The sequence below is a fragment of the Melanerpes formicivorus genome, unplaced genomic scaffold (assembly GCF_026170545.1).
Source record: "Melanerpes formicivorus ecotype bairdi unplaced genomic scaffold, bMelFor1.0.p_v2 SCAF_18, whole genome shotgun sequence".
Classification (NCBI taxonomy): domain Eukaryota; kingdom Metazoa; phylum Chordata; class Aves; order Piciformes; family Picidae; genus Melanerpes; species Melanerpes formicivorus.
In genome coordinates, this window is record NW_027142370.1 from 7,737,655 (window position 1) to 7,763,837 (window position 26,183).

General features: G+C 41.4%; 1 protein-coding gene across 2 annotated transcripts in view; it reads left to right on the top strand.

Moving 5' to 3' along the window:
- The window catches only part of STK32B (serine/threonine kinase 32B), a 136,265-nt gene that overhangs the window by 9,103 nt on the left and 100,979 nt on the right, over positions 1-26,183 (top strand). The window contains exons 1-2 of one of the 2 annotated variants that reach the window (XM_068149499.1): positions 628-875; positions 25,269-25,324. In XM_068149499.1, coding sequence (XP_068005600.1) covers positions 800-875; positions 25,269-25,324 — 132 coding nt within the window. In that variant the 5' untranslated portion in view covers positions 628-799. Of the gene's footprint in view, positions 1-627; positions 876-25,268; positions 25,325-26,183 lie in introns of those variants that run through there. The other variant, XM_068149500.1, reaches the window with a different exon arrangement.

Here is a 26,183-nt window from a genome sequence, read left to right on the forward strand (position 1 = left end):
CTGCCCGGGGGACATCCACATCTCGACGGCAGGTGGCGCTGTGTAGCCGGCCCGGGCCCTTTTCCTCCTCCAGCAGAGCCCCCACGGCCCGGGGTAGCCCCGCTGGCAGGCGGTACCCTCGCAGCCCCTAGCCTCGTCCCGGGGTGCAGAAACGCGGTGGGGAGAGATTTCTCTCCTCGTCTTCCCCCCCCTTTGCAAACTCGGCGAAGTTCAGTCCCTCCGCGCTGCCGGGAGCGAACCCCAATCAGGAAGCAAAGACAAACCGCCTCACCGCTAGCAGCGCGTACCCCCCTCCCATTCTCTCCCCAATTCGGCTCCCCGGGTGGCAGGAGCGGATCTGCGTCCTCTGCCTCTCCACCAGGCAGCGGAGAGCAGCGCAGGGCGTGGTGCCGGTCCCGCTGGCGGGGCAGGAGCGGGTTTCCGCGCTCCTCAGTTGTGGTCTGGGAGGAGAGAAATTGGAGGGAGGATCCGCGAGGATCCAGGTAGATCCAGCTTTTACCACTTACCGAAAGCTACCAGCAGCAGGACCTCCGCCTCCTCCCTCCCTTTATCTCTCCCTCCTCCCCTAACTCCCTCCCTCCCCTGCCCCTCTGCTATGAGAGACAGACCAAGTCGGTGCGCGCCAGCCAGCAGCGGTCTCTGCAGCGGCAGGCGGATGGCTTTCATACGGCGGGGTGACCGCTAGCCCTGCGGACGCTCCCGGGTCCGGGGCCCGGGCTGGGGAGGCGGCGGCGGGCGGGCAGCTGCCCCGGAGCCGGGGTGCCTGCCGGCGCGGCCCGCGGGATGCTGGCGGCGGGGGATGCGGAGCCGGTCGCGGACTAAGATGGGGGGCGGCCACTCCCACAGGGCGCCGGTCTTCGACGAGAACGAGGACGGTGAGTGTGGAGCTGTCCACGGTACCGCGGGCTCCGCCCGTCCGCCGCCGCCCCTGGTACCTAGGGGCCGCGGGCATCACCGTCCGCCCGGGCAGGTGCCTGTGACACCTCTGCTCCCCCCGGGCCGAGGTCTGGAGCCGCTCCCGCAACTGGATGGGTGCTTTGGGGTTTGCTGCCCGGGGCCGCAGCAGGGAGAGCCCCGCTTTGTTCCACCCGTCAGCCCGTTCAGAGGAGACTTGCTCGCAGACGAGCATGGTGTTGCTCGGGGCTTAGCACATGGCAGGTAACTTTACACAGGCGTTTGCCAACAGGCGTTTGGTGATAGGTGACCACTTTTTTGGTTTTGTTTACTGTTGGCTTTTTGCCCACCTGCCCCTTTTGAATGGTGATGACTTCCTCTCAGTACTTCTTCCATCACCTCTACTTTCTGAAACTTTCTTTAGCTTGTTCTGATGCTCTGAGATTTTTCTCCCTGCCTGGATAATATGTCATAAGAAAGTAGACCTTGTAAAGTTTTCAGATGGCAATCAAAAAGTTTGCATAAGATATGGTATTTCTTCAATTTTTATGCATTTCCATATGTAGGCCATATTCAACTGGAACTATGTGTACATTATCACTAGAAATATTTTTAAAGCTACCCATGGGATAGATGTTGTTGTCAGTCTGGGCAATGGGCACTTAATCTTGACTGTGTTCCTTCCTCAGAACTTCCCAATTTATTTTGTTAGCAGGTAATTCTGTCTTGACAGACTATTACATTGCTTTGGCTTTGTGAGGATTATAACAAATCAAGAACCTGCTCTTTGCTATGTTTTTCAGGACACGTGGAGGTATTTGCATTGTTTTGCTAATAGGAAGGAATTAATTAGATGTATGTAAAGTACTAAAAAGGGTGAATACACATTTAGTTGCCTCAACAAAGCTTGAAGAGAGATTTAATGAGTCACAAGACTCCATGGTTTGTGTGTAGAAGGAACAGGTTATTTGCTACTTGTATATTGTGGCACAATAGCTATGATCTTCTTGCACAGATACAAAATTGCAATCATTTACCATAGATCATGCTATGTAAACAAGAGAGACAAGAACCCCATACACTTCCCCTCCAGGCAAAATCCTGACCATGTGTAATTGGTCTTCTAAACCTTGAGATAACACACCAAGAGTTACTCAAGAAGGAAAGCATGATATTAATCCAATCTAGACACCCTCAGGTGAAAAAAAAAATACCATGCCTTTAGCTTTGTGAGACTTCTGATTGGGCTCTCTTGAGTTAGCAGCGTCCATGAATTTACTTATTTATTTTCCCCCCATGAGACAAGGCTGTGGTCAGGTTTTGAACAAAGTGAGCAAAGTTCAATAGTAAATTATTGCTGAGAAGATTTCATGCCACTTAGTCCCTCTTCTTTCAGGAAAATATTTCTGTAATGCAGCCATTATTAATACCTAATAAAAGAAGCACATAAAATATGTTTGGATTTCTGTTAGGTCATGATTTATTCTTTGCTTAGTTGCTTGTTGTTGTCTGCTTTTTTTTGCTGTCTTTTGTGGTTTCCCCCCCCCACCATTGTGAATGTTCCCAACAGCATCTCTAATTTTTCCTCCTAAGATATTATGCTGAGCAAAACCATCTCATTCAGAAGAGTTCACTGCTTTTGAAACTATAACCTATTTCCTCCTTGGCTTACAAATTACTATTCAGGATGGCATGTTCTCAGGTACCTAAAATAGGAAAATATCTCTTTGAAAATGTGTCTCACCAGGTTTAATCTAAGATCAAGCTGTGTTTCCTATTCCCACTAGTAGCTATGAGGCACTGTTTTCCACAATATTTGGCTCAATAAAAAGAAAAATACAAAGGGCAAAAGACAAAGCACAGCAAGAGAAAGTAGATTTCCTTTCTTGAGATGATAGAATTTTACTCAGTCCAAAGAGAAGTAGAATAAATGAGTTGTGTATATGAATATGTAGGCATAGTAGGCATGAAGCTATTCAGTGTGTGGTTTCACATTACAACTGCCTCTTACTATGAGCAAAAGCAGCAGAAAAAAAAGTGTCATTTTGTTTGCATGTGTTAATAATGGGTGTAGAATAAGCCACAAATTTTGGAAGAAGAGGTGGTAAATCATGAACAAGTTACTTAGTGTAGCCCTTAACAGAGGAATACATGGAAACAGGACATGAAAAACACCCAAGTGCTGCCTAGCAAGCCTACAGTGTCTGGTCTAGAGCTGCCACTCATGCTTTCTGTCTAATGAAGCCAAGTGTTGATCCATTGAGTAGATCTAAAAGCTATAGGCTGTAGATAGACTCCCCAACATGGTGAGGATAATACAGAAACCCCAGCCACCAGGCTGAACTGCATGCTATAAATCCCCAGGTATCACACAGTCTAACACATCATTATCATACACTGATGGTTTTAAAGGCCGTACAAACCATTTTTAGACTAGCTGTATCTGTTCTCTATGTTCTATTTTTGTTAGAAGGCTCTTCCAGAACTTCAGTCTTTTAATAGTTAGAAACATTTGCTTTCCTGTTTAAATGATTCTTAAACTATTTGTGAGACATATTTAATTCAACACTTTTGATACTTTAAACAGGTCTTCAACATCTATGATTACTTCACTGCATTGATAGACAGCAAAAATGTCCTCTTTAATTTTTCTTTTGTAAGAGAAAACTAGAAGAGTTATTCTTATTTCCACAGGTTTTCCATTTTCTGTGCCACTCACCTGCATGTGATTGAATCTGTCTTGGCTGTACACAGATACCTGCAATTCTGTGTGTAATTTGGGTTGAGTTTTCACCAGGACCTCATGCTGGAAACTCTAACTCCTGATCTCTATTGGAAGTAACTTTTCTGGTACAGCCTATGATTACAGATGTGCTTTTCATCATTGTATCATATGGATAGTTCAGTCATGCTGGGGTGTTAGCACACCAGTGCCCTGCTCAGTGATTTCCACTGATGAGCTCCAATCTGATGCAGAAATTTTTAGTGTTCCTGTGTGCATGATCTTGCATTTTGCATGACTGACTTTTTTCAGTCCACTTCTCTTATTCATGTTCTCAGAGCTGATCACCCATTGCCTTGTGATGCTCTGATTCTCCATTACTTTACCAATGCGTTGTATTATTACCACTCTCATCAACTGCATGCCAGTTATCAAGTCCATTGAATATTTTTGTCTCTGTATTCAACTGGATTATTTCCAGGCTTCATCTTCTTTGCTGCTAGCCCTCATCATCCTCTCAAATCCCAGTTCAAAGTAAGTTTTTCCTCTGCTACCCACCCCCTTTGCATTTTCCCAGTTAATCTTCACTTTGTCCAGCTTTGCTTACACTTTCTTATACAGCACTGAAATAGAGGAAAAATGAAATCTAAGCTAACTCTACCATCTATAAAATCCTTTTCCTGTCAAGGAAAAGTATCTTGTTACTCTTGTGTAAACTCATGCTGTATTTATCTCTTTTTTTTTACTTCTTAATCTAGGTTAAAGCATAACAAGACCTAGAAAAAATCAATGAACAGAGTTCTGTTGCCCAGAATTTATACTCTGGCCAATGAAGCTCAATAGAAAAAAATGTTTCCTTTCTCCATTGTTATATACATATTGGATAAACACAACTAGGTCTGGTGAGGCAGCATTCCTACTTCTAATCAAAGCTAAGTACTCTAATGGCATGGAACTATAACATTTGTTCAGACATTTAGAAAGTGTTTTCAAGCTAAGTACTACACTAATTATGTAGTCACTTCAGCATAGGGGTAAAAAGAAAACAGTTTCATTTGAGTTAATCCTGCTGATATATAGGAACCCTGTACCTTGAATATTCTCATAACAATTATCCACTCCTGAATATGTGTATCCAGTACTAGCATCAGGACACAAAGGAGCGCACCTCTCCTCATGTTCAGCTCTTCAGAAACAGCAAGAAGTTCACAAGAATGGCAATAGAAAGACAAGAGGGCTATTCACCACTGATAAATGTTATTTGCACATTCTCAGTAAGTATCATAAGTAACAAAAGCATTAACAACAGCCTGGTGATTGTGAAGAGTATCTTTCATGCTGGGTTTATTTGACGCTGCCCAGTTAAAACTTCCACGACATTTAACAGGTGAAAGTGAAACAGCAGAAAGTAATTTAGAAAAGAGCATGTTCAGGAGGGATGTTACTGCTACCAAATAGCAACAACCATATTGTGTTGGAAAATACAGAGGAAAGAGCGAGAGGCAGAAGTGTTAGAGGCTAGAAGTTGATCCTGTGAAGTGATGGAGCAAGAGGCAGAAGTGTTAGAGGCTAGAAGTTGGTCCTGTGAAGTGATGGAGCAAGAGGCAGAAGTGTTAGAGGCTAGAAGCTGGTCCTGTGAAGTGATGTGGCAGTTGTATGTGATTATTTGGGGCCTCAAAAGTCAGTTTTGCTACAGTTACTTGTAGGAACAAGTTCATTGAACTTTCAAAGAGTGTGCTTGTATTTTTGTAGCATGTGACTTTTACGTTTATAGAAAACATGTATTTCCAAAGAGCTTTGCACATGTCACTGCGACATGCTGTGCCTCAGCATAGTAGTCTTGTACTAGGGAAATGAGGCATAGCAACATGCCTTGGCCACTCCCCGATTCACTGTAGTGCTTATGGATCTACTGAACTTCAAACAAGTGCTGAAGTCTCACTGCTTAGCCGTGAGTCATCAGGCTTCATTATTCTGTAGCCTCATAACTACGGAGCTTGATGGAAACAGAATATAGCATCCATCCTTTGGAGTTAAACTTTAAATTCTAAGTTGCAATTTAAAATTGATTTTGACCTCTCTGCTTGAGAAAAGCCTTCAGCTTACACAAAGGATTGCAGGTTGTCAGTGCGCTGCAGAAAATATTATTAAATGACCAGCTGCTGAAGAGATCATCTTGCACTAAAAGCATGGAAAAGAATGACACAGATCCTAACAAAAAGGCTTGCAATTAATATGGATTCAGGTAGCTGAATTCAGAGCATAATAGCTGAGTTTATATGAAGTACAGGGGAAGCTGAAGAACTGTAAAAGTGGCATGGGGAAAAATGACACCCAAGGGTTTCACTTGGAATCAATTTATAGCAATGGCTAAATGTCAAAATGAGTCAGACTGAGAGGAGAGTATGCAGTGTCCAGTTATTGTCAGTGATATGATAGTGCTCACCAGCCTGCCACCACAAAGCTGTAATGGATAATGTCTGAGGCAACTGCAAAGAGATTGAATCACGAGGCTAATAACATCCTCTTGTCAAACTAATTGCTTCATAAAATAGAGCCCTACAGAACAGCTACACAAAGGGTTTAGAATCTAAATAGTTTTTCTGAAAGTAACAAATATAGGATGGGATTAACATTTCTAGTGTGGTTGGTTTGTTTGGGTTTTTTTCTCATGTGTATTCAATGGTAGGTTATATAGCATTTTGCCTTCCCCTCCCCAAAGATGAATATTCCAGTTCCCTATCATGGCAAAATATGTAAGGGGAAAGGGATAAAAAGTAGGGGACAACTCCACTAAGCTGAGGTGGAGAGACAAGGACTTTCTGTGAGGGGGAAGAGCAGTAGAGTTAAGCAATATGCACATCAGGGGACCTGATGTCTCTTGAGCACAGTTCTGTTCAATTTCATGAACTAGGTAAACTGATTACCTTAAACTACATTACTTACTGCCTAATGGAAGCTATGTTAAGCTGTTGTTGATTTACTATTGTGGACACTGGATATGTGTGTACATGTAAGCTTCTCTGCAGCTGCAAGAACTAGAAGATTATTATTCTGCAAAGATCAAAAACTTGCACCAGCAGTAAACATTGTTTTCATAACTAAACCATCTTCTGAGTTTCCCTGTGCTCAATCACAATTTGGCATGAATAACAAATGCAGGGTGTTTGCAGGAGCAGAACAGGCTAATGTCTTGGTTTTGTTCTCCTTTGGTTAAAGAATAAAGCTGATTTACTCTCTAGGGTTCAGTCTCTAATACAGTAACTGTTTTGGAGAATAACACTGGCTCTCATTTGTCTGCATTTGATTCCAGGAAATTGCATCCTTCATCAGAAACACCTCTTCATATCACACAGTATTTGCAGATGGGCACTGGTGGGGCCAAAGATGCCTTCATCTCAGTACAAAAGAAGGCTGAATGTTAGTACATTGATCAGCACCTAGAATGGATTCTTTTATTACATTATTTCATGGAGAATCCTTTGTCTTCATTTTAAACTCATAGACATGAACATCACACCGTATAAATGATACATCATGCGTGTAGAGTACAGCATTATACTGCCCACCTCAAGTTCCTACTCTAGTATAGTAGATGGATTTTTATTGTACTTCTTATGTGTGATGGGTTTTTAATGGATACTAGTACTGCAAATTTACAAAACACAAATTTCTGGAGAAAAGAATGAAGGCATCTGTTGCTTCACTGGTGAGTACTACCAGGTTTGCCCTTTCATATTCCTCACTTACCAGGATCTGATGAATATAATGAAAGGGCTGCATGTGACTACTTTCAGATTGTCCACAGGAAAATCTTACTGTTCTGTATTGGGGCCTCTTCCCTTTTGACAGTCAGTATTCACCTGATGCTTCCTGTAACAAGGGACTCTCAAGAGTAAGGATGTACTTTTACATCACAGAGTCAATGATTTTCTTCCTTTTGTTCCCAAATAGGTTATCTCCAATAACCAGAAGACTTGTTTACGCTGTAATCATCTCTCACCTGATCAGTTTGACCTTCTCTTTAGCTTCCTTACTTTCCACATTGCTCTTATGAGTCTGTGCATTTTCATGAGTAGATTAAACGGTCTAAACAAACAGGCTAGTTTTTGTGAGGCAGTTGGACAACTTGGGTTCTAACCACTGGAAATCTGAACTAAAAGAAATACCTGATGTCTCTTCTTAAATCACTTTCTCAGTTCCAGAGGTTGTCAACTTTCTATATCTTCCAACCTGTCATTCTCTGTCAGGAAAGCTAGCAATATGCATCCAAGATAGGCCCTTAGGGTCATGGTTTAGTGGTGGGCTTGGCAGTTTTAGGTTTATGGTTGGACTCGATGATCTTAAAAGGCTTTTCCAACCTACATGATTCTATAATTTCAATTTATTCCACTTGTGTTCAGTCCATCAGGGTTCTTTGCTTTTCAGTTTTAAATACGTTTAGTTTATTCTTGAATTAATGGAAGATTCTTTCTATCTACGATCACCTTTTTTCCTACACCCTTTTTGTATCATGTCTGTCACAGGTCTTGGCATAAGAGTGCCAAATTCTGTAGTACTTCTATTCTTAGAAATGTTTTCCCTATTTTCTGGCATTGTTTTGACATGAAGTGCAATGTGGACACATAGGTACTTTAATATAGTCTATAGCCAAGACAAAGCTATTTTCCCCTTTAAACTGAAAGAACTCTTAGAAAGCATTTCTAGAGTGGGTGACTGCCTGTTACATAGGGGTTTAAGCTTTTAATGATAACTAAACCATAGTTGATAGATCTAAAATTTATTTCCCAAATTTTATATCCCTATAGATCTTTTGCTTGTAGCATCATGTCATAATAGAGAACTCTGCAATATACTGCAATGGGTAAAAATGTTTTCCTCCTTTTTCCCACTTTTCCAGTGATAAGGGAACACCTGCTGCTCCTTATTTAAGACCTAAAAATACAATCTGAGTTAATCCTTCCAGTAATTATTTTTCCCTTTTGCTATCACTCTGCATCCCTTGCTGAGATGTGAAAACTCTTCTTAGCCACCCTTTTGAACCGGAGATGCAATATAATCACAAAATCACCATTAGCCTCCTGAGTGTCCTTCACACCTTTCTGAATCTGTCCTCTGCTTCCCCCGAGTTGTTTTCACAGAAACAATGAATGAATGATGATTGGCTTTATGCCTTTTGGGGTTAGCTTTAGATCTTTGTCCAAGCAGTAAAGCCTACAAACTCTTTTGGGGAAATACCACATCTTGGGTACTGTGATCTGCTACACAGAGATTGAAGTCAAAGAACAAAAGTAGGGAACAAGTTGTCATTTTACATCCAGCTTCTCATTTGATTGTGCAGCTATCTCTGTAGTTTCCATGTGCTAAAACAATCTTACATGTATGGAATTGCTGTAAACCAAAGTTAGCCTTTACTGAGATTGGTTTTGGATATAATGGGAAAAACAGACTAGCCAGAAGTCTTTTGCAACTTCATAGAGTTCTTCTCTGCCCAGCCTTGGCACATGATTTTTCAGCTACATTATGCCATTATTCCCAAATCTTTTGCAGCCCAGTAACATCTCTCTGAGGGCTTTTGCTTGAGTTTTTAAGCTGAACTATTAAACTAGATTGTTTTGTGGTGCAAACAATAATGGCATACAAAAATACCTTAGGCATTTTTAGTGTGAAAGCCTCCACAAAAATCTCAGTGTTAGAAGACTTCCTTGCATGTTCTATTAATCTTCTGTTAAACAAAAAATATCATCACTAAGCGCTGTGAGATTTTGCTGGAAGAGATTCATAAAGTAGAGAATTTTTCCTGTTAATCCAAACTTTCCCCAGGGCAATCCTAGTTCTTCTGGAGTTAGGGAGCTCTCTACTGATGAACTAGAGAAGAGAGCAGCTAGAGAACACCTGCCTGGGACAGTTGTTGGCTGTGGGAGGCAGGACATACAAGTAGGGCTTGTCTGGTGGCTAGGCAAATTCTTGCTGTTGCTAGGATAGCATCTTGTCTCTGAATGGCTTTTCACAAGGCTTTTCTCAGAATGAAGAGAGGTTATGTCTGCTATTTAGAAAGGATTAAGTAATTGCAGCAGTGAAGAAATGCTGTGTTTTCTGTGGTTTCAAGCACTTCCACTGAGTGCTGCCCTGACTTCAGACCTCTGGTTCTCTTAAGCTAGGAGCCATCAGCCCATCTCACAGGTGTCAAAGGGAAGTCAGGCATGGATTTTAAAATGCATTAATAGAAAGTGACCCTTCAGTGCAGTTGCTGTCCCTTACAGAGAGAAGATGCTGCTTGGGACATTCAGTTTTCTCTGTTTCCAGTCAGATGCAGAGAACTCTTTGTGCTTCCCTGGGCATATAAATGCTAACAAGTAACTACAGGTTTGACTCTCAGCTTCCTATCCTTCCTCTGGTTAGGTAGATTTTATACATCTTTTCATCCACAGGCATGTATGGATCAATGACATCCTGATGTTTTAAGTGACAGGATATCCTGGGTGTTGCAAAGAACCTCCTGCAGTGCTACATTCCAATTTGGAAAAGAATAATACAGCCCATCAGATCACCTGGGAAAGACTGCTGACTACTGTCAAATGCAATGTATTCCTTTACAGACTTCAGCGGTACGAAGCTGATCTCCCAATTGTTTTCCCACCTGCATTTGTTGATTAAGATAACAGGGTAGGGGTGGTTTAAAAAGAAAGAGTTGACCTGGTGGTGGTAAATATGGTAAATAATTTGGTTTTCTCTTTTTTGAAAGCTCTTCATTCTGTACAGTGAAGAAAGCAAAGTTTTAGAGACTAATTCCTTCCTTCTATCCATCCCTCCTTCCTGCCTTCTGAATTCTTTCCTTCCTTCAGTCCCATTACTCTTATCAAAACAAACCCAGTGGATGTGGTAGGCAGCTCTAGAATTGAGTCACCAGTGTTCCTTATTTTCATCTAACATCTATAATTAAACTTATCTGAGGTTCTGTTCCTGTGATTATATAGAACTGGTATAAGCACACTTCATAGCACTCAATGTTTCAGGCATTAAGACTAATAAACCTTCTGCTACACTGCACAGTTTTATCCTCTGCAATTCACTGTTTGTTTGCTCTTTGAAGCTAATAACTTCTGTTGTTAAAATTAGAAGCTACGTTCTTTCCATTTATATCTGTCGGCTCCCTACTCTCTACAGCACATGAATCTTTTTATTTACTCCTGTTGTGTGCTGAGATACAGCAAATCTTTGTAAGTTAAATTGTGGCTTAGTCTACTGACCCTCTGCTGTTAATGCCAGTCCCTAGCCAGCACCATGGCTGCTCTGAAGTCCTCCTCCCCCCCCTCAGCTGCCTCTGTGCCAGCTGCAGTGAAAGCCTGGGAATGGAGATGATGTGGAGCTGGTTTAGTTTGAGTGTATCTATGTTTGATTTGCTTTAAAGATTTCATGTTTCCTGCCTAATCTTAGCTGTGGATAGATAAGACAAAGACCCTGATTTGCTTATTCATATTTACTGTTTTCAGTAGTGCATGGTCCTATCAGCTTGGGTGAAATTGCTTGTGAGATTTGATCAGTCTGACACTATTTTTACTTCATCACTGGAAGGATTTTCCAGAGGATTCCTGTCCCCATCCTACCCTCAGCTATTGCTGTGCAACATTGCTACCTGCAGTTTGGTCTCACTGCTGTAAACCCACAGTCCAGCTCTGGAAATGCTCACGTGCAACAGGAGTGGGCAGGGAGCATCTGTTCTGTCCCCAGGCCAGGGGAGTAGAGCAGGTCAGTGATTGAAGCGGACTCAGCCAAGAAGAGTTCAGAGTAGTTGTGGTTTGTGGCCAGGCATGGACATATTTGCAGTGCAGCTCAAGTGGAGGACTGAGTTGACCTGCAGCTCAGAATAGCCAGGAGGAGCCTTGTGGGGACTTGCCACAACTTTGCTGAGTTCATGGCTCTTCCTTATTTCATAGTGGTTTGAGCTGTCTTTGAGCTGCACTGAGGCTCTTGAACCCATGGGTAGTGTGATGGTAGTGAGGGAGGGGAAGCTGGTCACAGCCCACAAAGTTAGGACCCTCATGAATCCTGAGAGGTGCAGGTTGTTTTTCATGTTGGTATTTGTGACTTGCTTGAGGAAGAGCCATGAGACACAGGTGCTTGGATATCTTCAGAAATTATCCTCAAATGTTTCTCAAATTCTTGCAGTTTTGATGCTATTTTCAAATCCCCAAAGACATATCAGACCTGGACAGCCATATTTGTAACCCACAGGTTTGCTTACTCCTTGGGAAAGATTTTTTTCCCTTAGCAACTTCTGATGAGCTTTAATCTTACAATGAGAAATGAAAAACAAGCCTACAACTCTGCGCTTGAGGCACTCTTCTGCTGCAAGTTAGAATTGGCATCATTCATCTGAAACCCATGGGATCACATAGGTTTAAAAACACTAACTGGGAGGCAATACCAGTTGAAATGTGAATCTTTCTGACCTTTTAGTGTCCTTATTTGCCCCTAGTATTTCATTTCTACTTGTGGCTAAAAAATAGAAGCAATAATTCTTCCAGACGGAGTTTTGTAGACAGACTTAATCTTTTGGCATCTAAATTTAGAGGAAAAAGAAGAGAATAGCTCATATTTTGTTTAGGTGTTTGGGTAAAATTTTATTCACATGGCTCCCTAACCTCCCATTACAGCACCAAGACTCATTTTCTGAAGTCCTCTCTGCAAGAACAGTGTTCTTGGAGCCACTGCCTAAAGGAGCCTAAAGCAAAGATATTTCTTAGCTTCCCCCTGGCACGTTTGACATTAAAGAGGCCTCCACGTGGATAAGATTGACTGATGCCTCACTGAGAATCGTATTGGTAACTTCATTTAAAGAATTTTCCTTCACCTGGGGATCACACTGGTAAATCTTATTGTAGGAGAATACAGTTTGGTCCACTGAGATTTGACATTTTATTCCCATAGCAACTTCCTGTAGAGAGCCTTCCAGTTCAGTTATTAATGAGGCTCTTCTCAGAGTAACTCTGAGGGAGGTGAATATTCCCACTTTGTAGCTGGAAAAGATGCTTCACAGGCTATCAGGTATTACCTGATCCCACAGGAGAGTCCGTTATGGTTAAAGAGGAATTCAGGCTTTCTGTATTCTAGCAATACACTTTCTCAAGGAGTGTCTTTTCTGTTGGGTGTACCTGTCAACCTCTTTCTCCTGACAACAGATATCAGAGACTCTTTTTGTCAGCTCATTCAGAAGTAAGCAACATACTCAATCAGCAACTCTTTTCTCAACAAAAAGGAGCTATGCTTCAGCATTTACAATAGGTCCTAAAGATCTTTGAGCAGGTCCTGAAATGTTTCTCCTCAGGCTCAATGCCAAGTTTAGCCTTTGAAAGAGCTATGAGCAGCGTGAAGCCTCAAAGTCTCCTTTGCTACTCAGTGGTTGTGATAAGGTTTAATACATTGATGCAATTCTCTCAGATGGTTTCTGATGTTTCCAGTGTTGCTACCAAGTTAATAGCTTTTCTCAACCATAGCTTTGTCCTATAGCAAAAGAAAACTTTTCATTACAACAAAGAGGGATCTTTAATCAAGCTTTCACTGATCTTAAACACACTAAATAAATAAAGTGGTGACTTGTGAATTTTTATTAGTGGAATTGTATAAATTACTGCTTTATAATCACAGAATTAATAAGGTTGGAAAAGACCTCAAAGATCATCAAGTCCAACCTGTCACCTAACACCCCATGACTAACTAAACCATGGCTCCAAGTGCCATGTCCAATTCCCCTCTTGAACAACTCCAGGGAAGGTGACTCCACCACCTCCTTGGGCAGCACATTCCAATGGCCAGTAACTCTCTCTGTGAATAACTTTCTCCTCACCTTGAGCCTAAACCTCCCCTGGCACAGCTTGAGACTGTGTCCTCTTGTTCTGATGCTAGTTTCCTGGGATAAGAGACCAACCCCCACCTAGCTACAACCTCTCTTCAGGTAGTTGTAGAGAGCAATAAGGTCTCCCCTGAGCCTCCTCTTCTCCAGGTCTCTTTGCCCCTTCTCATAGGGCTTATGCTTGAAATGGGGTACATGGATGAGTGATTAAGAGGATATCAGAAGTTCCAATTACTTTCCCCTATAACAATTTAGTCTATGCAAAAGAAACCTTTCCTGTGTGCTAACAGAATGTATATGGCAGCTACATCAGGATCATCAAGAAGGGCCAGAACATAATGTTAGTAAGGTGGTCTCCAAGAGAGGTTTGCTGTGTGTGTAAGCTTAAAAACATGTAAATTATGCTCCTGATGCTGGGAAATAAAAATATTTTCTATGTCTTTTCATTAGTAGACTGTCTGAAAACAGATATCTTCCCTGAGAAGGTATCTGCTAAAAGCAGATTGAAAAATAACTTTCTTTGAAATGTTCTGTTTCCAGCAGAAGAACAATCAGAGATGCACACACACTGTGCATGGACACAGACAGCAGTAGCAAGGCAAAAATTACCTTGACCTAATATTGAGAAATCTTTTATTGCAGCTGAAATCAGTGAAGATCCTTTGATTTTTCTAATTATTTTACTTCCTTCTTCAGTGGAAAAGAGGTGAAATGGAAAGCAAAAAAGATGAAGTAGCCCCCCAAACCTGGATAATTTTCTCTTTGCTTGCATTTGAGTTGAAAACAAATTCTTAAGCAAAAGATTGTAGTGTTTTGTACCCTTCAGATTGACATTATTTACTCAAAAGGATTCATCCCTCCCCATATCTTCCTACATTTGCTTAGGCACAACCACATTGTTCAAGTATTCATTTTCCCAGCCACCTCAGATTATTTGTGTATACACTGAAGCAGAGTAACCTATCTCAAGAGCACAGAGGCAGCACATGAAACGTGCCAATTATGAATTTTTATGGTTAAATTTTGGATGGACTAGTTTTGAAGAAGCATAGAGCCAGCAAAACTGACTTCATTGTTTAACATAATGATCCCAACAAGGAAATGCAGTCACATGAGCTCTCCTGATCAGTGCAATGAACATATACCAGCAAACACCTATTAGTGCTCAATCCTTCAGAAAGGAATAGATAAAATCATCCAGTCAGTGCTAAAATTCTCACAGAGCAAAGCAACAAGCAAACATTCCCACACCTTCCACAGAGCAACAAACTTTTGTTTTTCCCCCGGATAATGATCACAACCACCCTTGAAGTCCCTGGAGCTTCTGGTTAAGCCCTTACTAAGCCTACCACAGGGCAACCTTTCGGTGCACTGGCAAAAACAAATGACAGTGTTCTTAGACCAAAATCCTGCTGCAGTTTACAGATACAGGACTTTGTGCTGACTTCAATGGCTTGTTGACAAGCCTCTGCTACTTGTAAATCCCACACAGTGGCTCACAGATGACACCAACATCCCTCAAAGTGTCAGCAGGACTTTCTCACTTTTGCTCCAGTGAGGTATTTAAAATTTCTCAGAACAGGTCTTGAGACTGTACAATGATGCTCAGTAGTTTCAGTTTGAACTGATCTCAGAGAAAGAGCTGTAAAGATCTGTAGCTGCTTCTATTTGCTCAAGGAGTCAGCTTTGTTTTATGGGTAGCTGCTTGTTGTATTTTTCAGATGTATTTAACGGCAGCATGATTTTATTTTGCCTTATTAGAGGTGTAAATAGCTCTGGAGAGAGATTTTCTTTTTTGTTTTTCTCCTTGGGTTCAAACAGGGACCAGAGTGTCACAGTTTCCTTGTGAGTGCAAAATCACATCTTCATTTTGTTTCAGCTTCTACAGAATGGCATTAGAAAGTGAATTATGTCCTCTTACACAATTAAAAGGGAAGCAACGTTTTTGAGACTCAGCCCTATCATTTTGTTTTGTTAGCAGCTTGGTTGCTTTCAAAGACAAGTTTTCTCTGGGATTTCAGTTTGTTTCTGGTTGTGGTAACACGTGCCTGTTTCTCTAGCTGTAAATCATTAGCTGATTCACCCAATTCTTCTACTCTGGTTTTATAGGAAAATGGTAGACTGTTGTAGTTCTCTTCAGGACTCATTTTAACTAACACATTCACAAAATTTCCCAGCTATTTAAGGAAAAAATGATTTTAAAAATCACCCTTTTAACAAGACACTGTGAGGTGAATTTAACTGAGTACAGTTGAAGACACCGTGGTGTTGACAGTGCTGTGGATGAGTAAACCATGCGTGATCTAAATATGCTGTGAATTTGATGTGTGGCTGAATTGCATGTGAAGCACTACCTTGTAGGAGGATGAACATAAGGATATAAGAATTCCTGTGGTGCATCACAGCAGATGTTATTTAGCCCACTCTTTTATCTATGGTATCTGCTATTTATTGGCAGGATGTAGAAATAAGAGAGGTATGAATTGATACTTTTCTGGCAGCATGGGTCTGAGGTGTTCTCCCCATTTATGGCAATTATTAGAATAAATAAACCAAACCAGGTTGGAAGAGACCTTCAAGATCATCGTGTCCAACCCATCAACCAATCCAACCCACCCAAACAGCTAACCCATGGCACCAAGCACCCCATCAAGTCTCCTTCTGAACACCTTCAATGATGGCGATTCCACCACCTCCCTGGGCAGCCCATTCCAATGGGCAATCACTCTTTCTGTATAGAACTTCTTCCTAACATCCAACCTGAACCTCCCCTGGCACAGCCTGAGACTGTGTCCTCTTGTTCTGGTACTGGGTGCCTGGGAGAAGAGACCATCCTCCGCCTGTCTACAACCTCCCTTCAGGTAGTTGTAGAGAGTGATAAGGTCACCCCTGAGTCTCCTCTTCTCCAGGCTAAGCAACCCCAGCTCCCTCAGCCTCTCCTCAGAGGGCAATCTGAGGGAAGAAATTGTTTCCATTTGATCATATTTGAAAGGAGACATGATGGGGTGCTTGGTGCCATGGTTTAGTTCTTTAGGTGGGTTGGATTGGTTGATGGGTCGGATGCGATGATCTTGAAGGTCTCTTCCAACCTGGTCTGGTCCATTCTATTCTATGTTTAGGACATAACAAGGAACTCTGCCAGTCTGTGGTGGTTTTGTGTGTTTGGGTGGGGTTTTATTTCTGGATCAGACTTATTGCCTGAATAAGATTTTTATGGATAATGAAAACTTTTTCTCAAATTAAAACATCATTATTTTCCTTTAAAAAAATTAAGCCTGATGCTGAGGAGAGCAAGATGGTTTGGAAGTTTGAGTGGGATTCAAATTCACCTTTTCAATTTGATTTTGAAAGTCAGACCACGTTTCTATGAAATGACACTTCAGGAACAAATCAAAATAATTCTGTGAAGGAGACACTGAAGATCAGCCATGATGTGGACCTGGGCAGCCTGGTCCACTTGGAGGTGTCCCTACTCACTGCAGGGGGGCTGGACAAGACAACCTTTGAGAGTCCCTTCCAACCCAATGCCATCTGTGAATCAAGGTAGAATAAACCTTTATTAGAATAAACCAAACCAGGTTGGAAGAGACCTGCAAGATCATCGTGTCCAACCCATCAACCAATCCAACCCACCCAAACAGCTAACCCATGGCACCAAGCACCCCATCAAGTCTCCTCCTGAACACTTTCAATGACGGTGATTCCACCACCTCCCTGGGCAGCCCATTCCAATGGGCAATCACTCTTTCTGTATAGAACTTCTTCCTAACATCCAACCTGAACCTCCCCTGGTGCAGCCTGAGACTGTGTCCTCTTGTTCTGGTACTGGCTGCCTGGGAGAAGAGACCATCATCCACCGGTCTACAACCTCCCTTCAGGTAGTTGTAGAGAGTGCTAAGATCACCCCTGAGCCTCCTCTTCTCCAGGCTGTGCAACCCCAGCTCCCTCAGTCTTTCCTCATAGGGCTTGTGTTCCAAACCCCTCACCAACTTTGTTGCCCTTCTCTGGACTTGTTCCAGCAAGTCAACCTCCTTCCTAAACTGAGGGGCCCAGAACTGGACACAGTACTCCAGGTGTGGCCTAACCAGTGCAGTGTACAGGGGCAGAATGACCTCCCTGCTCCTGCTGGCCACACTGTTCCTGATGCAGGCCAGGATGCCATTGGCCCTCTTGGCTGCCTGGGCACACTGCAGGCTCATGTTCAGCCTACCATCAACCAGTACCCCCAGGTCCCTCTCTGCCTGGCTGCTCTCCTGCCACTCTGACCCCAGCCTGTAAGTTCATTAACCTAAGACTGCTAAGTCACCATAAAACCAAGTCCACATCTACAAAATGTGTTGGAATCTGACACTCCTGCTCCCTTCCATAGATCCAAATCTTGTAGCTGTTTACACCTCCCCTAATCCAGCATACCACCACCCCTTCACCTGAGTGAAGGAAGTATGCATCATGCAAGTGCTATGGGGCATATCTATATAATGGGAGCTATAGTCCAGCCAACAATCTCATCTCATAGGTGGGCATAGTCATCATCACAAAGAAGCACTTTGGATCAGTCAAGAAGTTTGAAGTGTAAGTCTTCTGCTAGCACAGGCATGTTTCCCTTTAATTCAGGGAACTGGAGTACATCTTTCCTTTAGAAAGATGGTCCCTCTGAACTTCTGGAGTTGCAGCAGAGTGGAAGCTGATTATTGTTATGATTTGCTTGTGATATTTTAATAAGGAAAAAAAGGGTATAATTTCCAAATTAAACACTTTAGTGCTCTTAATGAAGTAAGAAAATTACATTTTCAGGTCAATAGTTATTATTTTGCCTTTTTAAGAGCCACTTTTTTTGTGGTTGAGGGTAAACTAACATTCAAGTATCAGACCTTCCCAAGAGAGAGGGATTGCATCTTCCATACATCCAGTCTGCAAGCATGATCAGACCAAAGTGCATTTTCAAGTTCAAAGAAAATTTAGCTGAATTTTAAGTAAAATTTGATGTCCAATGATCTTCAATTCTGTCTAATTGCAAATAAAATCTGGGAAATTGTGGAAAAAATGATTAACATAATAATTGGAAGCAGTTTATATTGAGGCTAAAACACTCATTAAGCCTGAAGAATTGAGACATTGTAATGCAATTTAAATGCAAAGCCACTAAATACAATAGTAGAAAATACTATGCTTCATCATTAATGAGGGAACACCAGCTCTGAAGTGGCTTTTTTTCTTGTCCTTCAGTTATGCAACTGTAATTAGTAGGTTCCCCAATCAATTAATACATAGGAAAATCCCATTTCTCTCAGAAACCCAACGAAGCTGTACAGATCTCCTCTTCTTTGCTCACCTCAAAGATGTGCTTGGCTTTATCAGTCTGTCATCAGAAGTTAATTTCATACTTAATTTAACCAGTAGCTTTCTTCACTATATTGCACTTGCCATGAGTAGAACATGATAAAATGTGACTCCTCCTGACCGCTTTATACCCCTCAGTCTGACTTTTAAGCACAGTTCATGTTTGTCTAGTCTATGTGCCTTCAAACTGGTGACTCCATCTTGAGTGCTGGATATGTGTCTGCAGCTCCTTGGTGACTCCTGTCGTTGTGGAAGTACAGTAAGAATTTTAACAAGGTTTGATGGCTGCTACTGAGGTTCTACCAGCACAGCCTCATGGCTTCCTCTGGAAAATGCTGGAGAATCTGGAAAGTAGACAGGCACAAAGATGACTGTGTAACTAGCTTGAAATCTCAGTATCAGCCTTCCAATAAGCCTCAGGTCAAACCATGTAAGCCAAAACTCAAAGGATAATTTGATTTAGTTGTTATTCTGTTTTTCTGATTCACCCAGAAGCAGGAAGCATTAAACCACCCTGAAACAGATCTTCAACATCCTAGGCAGTGCTCAGACTTAAATAAAAGTCTGTTTTCTTGGCTGATGGCCACATCCCATCTCCTTGCTTCTGTTTTCTGTTGAGACCGGTGAGATTGAAGCTAGATGTCTATCATGCTATAAATATGGCATTACTGTAAGTCTCCTATTGCTTCAGTGGTCATGTTCTGGTTTTGGTTACCACCAAATAAACCAGTGGGACTCAGAGAAGGAGTATGTCTGGATTGAGCTTAGCAAATTCTCCCAGTTTTTCTTAAATTGAGAGGCCCCCTAATTTCTATTTTATGATGCAAAGCATGTGTAAGCCTGTGCTTGGAACCTTCTTGGATTGGATATTTCCTCTTGGAGAGAGAGAGAGAGTTTTCCCAGGTAATAGTTATTGAGTGTATTTGGACTAATCACATATACATGCTATAAATATTCATCAGCTCTGGTAAGAACAACAGATGTCAGCTCTGTGTAGAATCCACCCAGTACACATATTGCCTCATGGGCTGGATGCAGCCTGTACTTGAGCAAATGATGGGAAACGTGGGAGTATTTTAGATGAGCAAAACTACAAATGAAAGGGTAGAAGTTTGGGGCTCTTGTGTGAGGTCATAAATCAGACACACAATGACCTGCATCAACTTCTTTGATTATTGTTAAAACGACTATACCAGTCCTGAATAATGCAGCAGAGGTGAATTCATATAGAAGACTTCATTGTTTTAACATACACACACATATAATGTTATATTGTTATATATATGTATATGACATTATATAAGTATATTGTGTATATATAATATATATACATTGTATAATGTATACCACGTTGTTTAAAAATAAAGGGAAAACAGGCATTTCCACTGAAACTATCCAGAGTTGTTGCAGTGTGGTTGTAAAATCCCAGCAGCCTGTGACATGCACATTTTCTCCAAAGTGTGCTTTATCCCTGGGGAGCAGGGGAGCAAGAAATATAAAACATTCTAGCAAGAGACAAAAATCAATATTAAATGTCTGCCCTATCAGCACTCGTGCAGTTGGAAAGATGTGCCTGAGAAATGGTGCGGTATGCAGTAGGAGTCAGGTTCTCTTTTCAGCTCTGAGGCAACTTGATGGGTGGGGTTTGAGTCAACAATTTCTGATTCCTGTACCTCTACTTCTATGGCAGGTGTAGACTTTTCACACTGAAAATGTCTTTTGTAATGCAGTATCACCTGAACTGGCTGGAACTACTCTTCTGATTGCTTGTGTATCTGAGTTATAAACCACTTCCAGTGCTTAATCTTACAGCTGCTTAGTTGTGTAATGATTTGTGTTTCTACAGATGGGCAGGAAATATTGAAGCACTTGCCTAAAGTCACGTGAGGATGGGGTGGTAGAGGGACTTGTATGTACAATTTGGTTTCAAACCACTGCATCATCCTTCTACATATTCCTGATATTTTTTGAGTATACTAATATATTTGACCAAATATCTGATAGCTGGGCCCATGTTTTTTACTTTTCCTGGTGAGCAAGGTGCAAACTTTCCTTCAGCTTGTGAATACCATTACCACCATCCAAGCTTTTATTAGTTCAAGATCAAACTGCTGGAAAATACTCAACATGAGGCCAATTATGTTCCTGGTTTTGAATTAAAGTAAGGTATACTTGCACTTAAAGTTATTAATAGAGACTTGAAGCTGTGCAGTGGAATTAATTTAGGATTTACTTGACTGTGACTGAACTAAAAGAAACAAAAAAGCATTAATTTATATGCATAAGTAGTTAATTGCTGAAATGAATAGGCATCAGTCACTCTAATACCATACCATGCAACAAATGTTGTAATTTCTGATCTATTTTCTTCCTTAGTTAGCTGAATGTCTGTTTTATTCTGTAATCCTTCTCAGTTTTGAATTAAAGGTGACTTTTTAGAGTCGAAGGTGGGAAATTATAACACTTCTTGATTTTTTTCCAACCTGATGAAGGCCAATGAAACAAACAAAAAAACTTCCTCAGACTGTTTTTAATGCTCATGGTTTCATTTTGTGAATTTACACATGTGAAAGATTAGCTGAAGACAATATGAATTGATTTTGATTTCTGAAAAAAGTTCATAGTCTAAGACTTAGAGGTGATGTCTGAGATCTCTAGAGCCTGGTGTGGTAGTAGAATGAAAGGAGTGCTCAAAAAGTTGGAAAAGAATCTTTTTTTGTCCCACTCCCCCCTTGATGTCCTTTACTCAAGAAACCTGTTTTCAAAAGCCTAATAGTCATATATCACTGCTGCTGAAGAAAATGTACCAGAACAAGAGGACACAGTCTCAGGCTGCGCCAGGGGAGGTTCAGGTTGGATGTTAGGAAGAAGTTCTATACAGAGAGAGTGATTGCCCATTGGAATGGGCTGCCCGGGGAGGTGGTGGAGTCGCCGTCATTGAAGGTGTTCAGAAGGAGACTTGACAGGATGCTTGGTGCCATGGGTTAGCTGTTTGGGTGGGTTGGATTGGTTGATGGGTTGGACGCGATGATCTTGAAAGTCTCTTCCAACCTGGTTTGGTTTATTCTAATGTACTTCTGCCAGCAGTACCCTTCTATCAGTAGGGTTTTGTGTGAGAAAAACCTTCTTAGCTACAACCCCAGGCTCCACAAGAGTCAGACATGTCATGTTTTAGAGGACAGGAATACAACACCTGTGATATCCTTGTTGCAAAGAGGAAATGGTAGTGTCTGAGAGGGATGACATTTTAAACACTGGAATTGCCAGGGGTTGTGGCGAGCTGCAATTCGTCTCGGAGTAAGTGGTGACCTTGTGGTGCTGAATTCTCATCAAAAAGGGAGAAAAAGCACGTGGAGAACCTAAACCCAAGTGTGATGAACAAAATAAGCAAAAAAAAACATTTGAGTGTGATATTAAAAACACCCAAGGAGAATGAGTGCTGTAGTAATAAGGTGACACTGAACTTGGCTTCGCCACTCACTGTTTGTCAGGGCTCTGGTACTAAATGACTTCTGCGTGGTTGTTCAAGGGACTGCTGCTTAAAGCATCTTAATTTTACCCAGCTGATCTTTTCTTTAATAAATCTGAAGTGTATCATCCCATTTCCTACTCATGAAACACAAAAACTGGCAAAATTTTGCCAGTTGTTGTGCTTTCTCATTTGCCTTACTGAAAATCCATCTGAAATCCCCTAGTCTAATGCCTCGCTTAGTGATTTCTTTCTTATGGAAGTCTAATTTACAATTAAATTGAATTAAAGAAGTTTTTCTAGTCATTCAGGGCAATAAACACCATTACAGAAGGAAGTGGGGGGGGGAACAGAGTAGAAATTACATGGACAATAAAATATCCTCATAGCTAAAAATAAATGCTTAATCTTAGCTTTGCAAAAACAAAACAATTCATCAAACTGATGTATTTCAAACCCAGACAGACTTCAGGACAATAATATAGTCAAGTTTTAGTGAAATGTGGTTTGACTGAAATGTAGATAATTACAGACTGTCTCAACATTTTTCTAGTTGTTTTGGGGAGCTGGCCTCAGCTGAGTGACTGCAAGGAAAAACATGAACTCAAACTAAGCTTTCTTTAAGGAATATATTTCTTTCAAAATGATGAAGTACAGAGGAAACATCAGGAAGTTTTAAAGCAGGGGAGAGACACAGACAGCAGCAGCAGGCTGAGGGGGAAAATTACTGCATGTTCCCTGTCCTAGTTTCATAGTTTCATTCAGGGTTGGAAGGGACCACAAGGATCATCTAGTTCCAACCCCCCTGCCATGGGCAGGGACACCCCACACTACATCAGGCTGGCCAGAGCCTCATCCAGCCTGCTCTTAAACACCCCCAGGGATGGGGCCTTGACCACCTCCCTGGACAACACATTCCAGGGTTTCACCACTCTCATGGTGAAGAACCTCCTCCTCACATCTAGCCTGAATCTCCCCACCTCCAGCTTCATTCCATTCCCCCTAGTCCTATCACTACCTGAGATCCTGAGAAGTCCTTCCTCAGCCTTCCTGTAGACCCCCTTCAGATACTGGAAGGCCACAATTAGGTCACCTCGGAGCCTTCTCTAATATATTGGTTTGAATGTTTTCAATACTGTGTTGAATTCTTACTTAAACTTGTGGATCAGCTTAGAGATCCCAGTCTTTCAAATCCTCTGTTCAGGGGCATGCACTTGGGAATGATGACTTGTGGGAGCACGATTGAAGTTGACATAAGTCTGTGTGGAAGGTAGTTTTGCTAAGCTCAGTCTTGTCCATCATGAAAGTATTGATTAGCAGGAAATACAAGATGGCCCTGCACTGGTAAAAATTGTGGGTAGAGACCCCAGGTGCAGGTCACTGATGGACAATTCTGTTTCTCAAACATTTAATTAACTCTAAATCCCAGGTGATCCAGGACAGAATTTGCTTTCCAATTTCCAAGCAGTTTAACAATGCTTTGCAAGGTTATGTATTCTCATTTTAGCATCCAAATCCTAAAGCTGCTATCTTCAGAATTACCATCTTTGTTTGCTGAAGACTAGAGTCTGCTGCTTACAGCTCTGAGATCTGGATTTGAATTGCTCTCCAGCAATTACTAGGGAGGTGGTTGCTATAGCTGCGCTAATGAAAGGAGCAACCATGTTTCCTTGAAGGCAGTGTAAGCAAGCATAAATAAACAAATGCCTAAGTGTATTATAAGTGATGTTAATGGCATAAATAAGGTTTTACTGCAACAGGGAAAATAAGATTTCAACCCTTTTCAGTGCCTTGATACACATCAAATTTCCCCCTTCCTGCTCAGTGTTTAACTTGGGCTGATCCACCTTTTTCCTTGGGCAGATATTTAAAGTATTGTTACTCTTACAGAATTTTCTTCTTCATCATGATGTGCATCACATTTTAATTGCATTTGCTTGTATTACCAGATTCTTCCAGGGACAATGTGTCTCCACACTTTTCCCTGTTAGGCCAAAAAGGGGTGCATAGATGGAGGCTTATGACCAAAGCCAGAAATGTGAGAGTTTCAATCTTAAAAGAAATCCTGCTAAGTTGCACTGAACTTTGTCAGCTCTGGTTCACCGAGTTTAGCTGTGAGTGTGATTCTCTCTTCTGACAAGCCACTGTAAAAACTGTATCACACATTGTCATGTTTGTGTTTCAGTGGCTCTGCAACAGTGTTGTTCAGGATGTTTTGGGGGTTTTAAAAAACCCCCAAGACCTACCAATGAACCTGAGGTCTCCTGTGCTCAGTCTCATGCATCACCAACAATAATGACATTTCTGAGATATGAAATCTCTCACCCACATAGCAAACCCCGTCAGTGTCTGGGGTAGACTGTGGTGTTAGATTTTCACAAAGCAGGGGCAAATCTGTTCTACCACCAAGCTACAATGAAATCTCCCCAAACAAACTTATGCAACATCTATGAAATAGTCTCACAATATTAGCATTATGCATTGTATTAAGGTGGCAAAGTTTGGGGGTGGTGGTGATCCTGTTAGCTCATCATAGAAAAAGCTTCTATCACTCTAACAGAGTATGGGAATCATCCTGCAGAGTGATCACTGTGACAATGTTATACTTGTTTTAGTATGTAGCTGTAAGCAGACAGTATTACTTGCCTGAATTATTTAGTACCCTACTAATAGATCTTAACCTTTCTAGAAAATGCTGGGCAGTTTTTGCTAATGGCTGTGTAATGCTAACTTGTTGTCCTCCTACTTGGTTAGGGTGGAGGTATGTTTCCTTTTTGGAGAAACTGGGTGTTGGAGGCTATTGGGCCAAGATGGAGCAGGTTTTAAAAGCAAACCTCATCTTTAAGTACTAAATACATTTGATGTTTTAAGAGAAGTAGTAAATACCACATGATAGAACACGTTGAAAACACTGCCATTGCTTTTCTTATCTGGTTTCTGATTTATCAGTCTACAAATTTTTCCCTTTTCTTATCTCCTCTATTTTGCAGTTAACTTTGACCACTTTCAAATACTGCGGGCCATTGGGAAAGGGAGCTTTGGAAAGGTAAGAATCAATTTATTCTTAGCAATTACAAATCTAAGAGAGAACTCCTTTCTGGTGTGACTTGATCAGGCTAGGATAAAGAAGCAAAGGTTTTGTGGCTCTTTCCTTAAAGATGTCTGATTATCAGTATGACCTGGCTGACTATTCATTGAGATCAAAGGTTTTGTGGCTCTTTCCTTAAAGATGTCTGATTATCAGTATGACCTGGCTGACTATTCATTGAGATATTTCTAGTACAATCCATGAAGTAAATTTGAGTAAAAATAATTATCATAATCTAGAAATGATAAGAATTTAACCCCCCCCAAAACAAAAGCAAAGGTAAGAGCAGATGATGTTTTTAGGCAGTCCATTAGAGTGATCTTGTTCTTACATCTGTGGATTTATTCATGTCTTTAAGTGTAGTATTTTAAAAGCACTTTACATAGGCTCAATGCACTTGGGACTGTATAAACCACCATACACTGTAATTATGATCACTGAGTAAATGTTTGTTCAATTCAACAGGCTTTTGCTGAAATGGAGAAGATTAACGGTTTATTTACACATGAGTAGATGACCTTTCTTTCCTGTAATAAAGACTATGACAAGGTTTTAAATTCCAATACAGGGCCATGCAGTCAGAGAAAATCATATTATGAAAATATTAGAAACAATTACACACAGGAATACATTCAAAGGGGAAATCTAACTTCAGTGACTGATCAAGCAATAGCTGTCTAGGTCTTGATTTGAATAATTCTTGAGCATATGCCAACTGAGTGCTAGTCAGCTACTCCTGTAGCTATGCATTAAGTACATACACACAGGATTTTGCTGGCTCTTGGTCTTCCACACAGAAAAAATTGCTTTCCTCTTA